The sequence below is a fragment of the Arachis ipaensis genome, chromosome B09 (assembly GCF_000816755.2).
Source record: "Arachis ipaensis cultivar K30076 chromosome B09, Araip1.1, whole genome shotgun sequence".
In the NCBI taxonomy this organism is placed as follows: domain Eukaryota; kingdom Viridiplantae; phylum Streptophyta; class Magnoliopsida; order Fabales; family Fabaceae; genus Arachis; species Arachis ipaensis.
The window spans coordinates 121,495,495-121,498,098 of record NC_029793.2 but is presented as its reverse complement, the minus strand read 5'-3'; the positions used below and the strand labels follow the sequence as shown (position 1 = coordinate 121,498,098).

Sequence of the window (2,604 nt, the reverse complement as noted above, 5' to 3'; positions counted from 1 at the left end):
ATTGACTAGTTCCTATTAGGCTATTACGTGAATGAAGAAAGAACCCAGCTAAGAAAACACACATCCCATTTAGTGTACTAAATTTTCAACCTTAAAGACGTGTCTAACTAAATCCCCATGTTCATATGCCTCTGTTCCTTTGTCCCACTTCAGTTAGATTTTCTCTCTCTTCAGAGAATAATGGTGTCACACACAAATACAGTTACACCCTTCTGTTGAAAGACATTATTATTATTATTATAAAACACAATTTTTGTTTGATTTTATTTGGAACCTTAATTAGTATTATCATCATCATCATTGCTTGTGGTGGTTCTATTCTGGCTTCTGCGGAGATCCTTTTGTTTCCCATGTGCTGCTGACTTGGTTTCTCTCTTGTTTCTTCTCTCCTCTTTTTCTTGTTCATTTTTTGGGGGCACAAAAAAAAAAAACACTTTTTTGAGGGCTAAGAATTATTGAGAGTGATAAATCAGCTACTTCTGTTAATCTTGTTCTTTTTAATTTGTTGGGGTGCTCTTGGCTCTTCCTGGATCCAGGTTTGTTTGCTAACTAAAAAGTTGTTCTTTAATTTCATTATTATTGTTGTTGTTATTATAATTATATAATTATGTTTTCTGCAAAAAGTTTATATTTGTTGTGGGTTTAGTTCGGCTAATTTCAGTTACAAGATATTTGATTGACCATTTCTTTTTATGGGGTTTATGGTTGGAAGATTTGGGAAGAATGAACCTTGTTATTTTCTTCATCCTCACTTATTCTAAAGTCACTTTATTTATTTTTTGATTTTTTTATCCTTTTTTTTTTGTAAAAATATAGTAGTAGAGAGTAAACTTCTGTTTTAGTATAAATGTAATTTAGTTCAGCTAAATTATGGAATTGCATGTTCCAAGGAATTTTGTTAAATCGTATAGATTTGTAGGGATTTTGTTCTGCAAATTCTTACTAGTCATGATGTCTTAGAAGACTCAGATTTTATTTGATTTCTGTGTTTCCAGGTTACTGATTTATGGTTCATCAATTATTTTGAAAGGAAGAGGACTATGAGAGAAGGTTCCTGAAATCAATTTTGGATATAGTTTAAATAAAAGATGGAAAACTCAGACTTTTGGATTCAGAAAGAGAGCCATGGAGAAAAGGATTCACTGCATAGCTTGTACAATGATAGGGAAGTAGCGGACGACGAAGACTCGTCGAAATGGCAGTTAAAGAAGTTGATTAGAAGTTCAAATTCGCCTCGCGGCCTAGTTGTGAATGCTATCCAATCACAGTTGGGTAAAGTATGCTTCAAAGATTTGTTCTTCCGGCGTGTTCATGGAATAGACAACAGGATCCCAAAGCATGTGGTGAGTGTGGATGAGAAGTATCTTCGTCGCTGCCTCGAATTTATGCATAGCGCCGCGATAAAAGCAGCTCAATGCAACATACCTGTAAACTTGAGGGCCACAAACATGGTGGCTTTGTCAGAAAGCTTAAATGCGTGTGATTCGGGACAATTCATCTTTGAATGCCCCGGGAGAGTCTTAATTAGTGCTAGTTCCGGGGAGCATTGGGGTTTAGGAACGGTTATGGGGAGTAAGAGTATGATAAATATATTGAATAGTGCTCTGCTTCAGAAGTTTGGTGTATCTGATAGAAATGACGATGTGAGCAGGATGAACTTCTCCGACGAAAAGGGATCGACGTGCTATGATTTTATGGACTCTTCTGGTGGTTTAACCATTTCTTCGTCGCATAAACCGGAAAAGGAAGCACATCATAAGTATGGTTCTGTTCCAGTTCACAAAAGGATTGCTTCTAGTTCTAGCACTAACACTACTTGTTCGGATTGGTTGTCTTCGGCTTCTTCAACTCTTTCTCAAGGAATGATCCAATGCACATGGAATCGAGGGATTCCTCGTTTTATTTTTTCCGCGGACGATCAGAAGGAGGTCTATGTAGCACATTTGATGGAGGTAGACTCAGCAGATGATAAGGATTTGGATTTTGTCTACCAGTTTCATTTGAACAAGAGTAGCCATAAGGGTCGCAATATTCCCGACAGTGTTTCGAATATTGTTGGTAAGATGAATGTGTCAACAAGTTTCACCCTCTGTCCGAACAATAGCAAAATAATGGAAACTGAGTTTACATTGTTTGGCAATGCGGAAATTTTCGACAAAGAAACGCACGCATCGGATGATTCTCATAGGAAGAACAAGGGGCTGACAAAGAAGGTGTCACAAGTGTTTAAAACTAGTCCATCGTCGAAACGCAGGACGCTCTCAAAGTTTGGTGGATCAAGTTCGATAGAGGAAAGTTGTCCATGGGAGCCGAATGCTCTCGGTAAGGCCAATTTATTAGAGACTAATGTTCCTCCGAATTTTGAGTTGGCTGCTATTGTTGTGAAAGACCATCTTCCTTGTAATAAGCCTGCTGCGAAAGTAGGGGGCTGGGGTTTGAAATTTCTCAGTAAATCAGAGACGATGTTGCCTTCTGAAAGTTGTGCACGAAATACTGGTGATTGCTCGACTAGCACAAGCGTTCTAATTCCAGCAGGCCTTCATGGCGGGCCAAGAATCAGAGATGGTGGTCCATCCAGTCTGATAGATAGATGGAGATCTGGCG

The 2,604-nt window shown here is 38.4% G+C and overlaps 1 protein-coding gene across 1 annotated transcript in view; it reads left to right on the top strand.

Annotated features, from left to right (window-relative positions):
• LOC107618546 overlaps positions 63 to 2,604 on the top strand; it is a 3,500-nt gene continuing 958 nt past the window's right edge. Inside the window, exons 1-2 of the mRNA XM_016320635.2 lie at positions 63 to 536; positions 996 to 2,599. Of these exons, the coding sequence (XP_016176121.1) occupies positions 1,089 to 2,599 (1,511 nt within the window). The 5' untranslated portion in view covers positions 63 to 536; positions 996 to 1,088. The remainder of the gene's footprint in view (positions 537 to 995; positions 2,600 to 2,604) is intronic.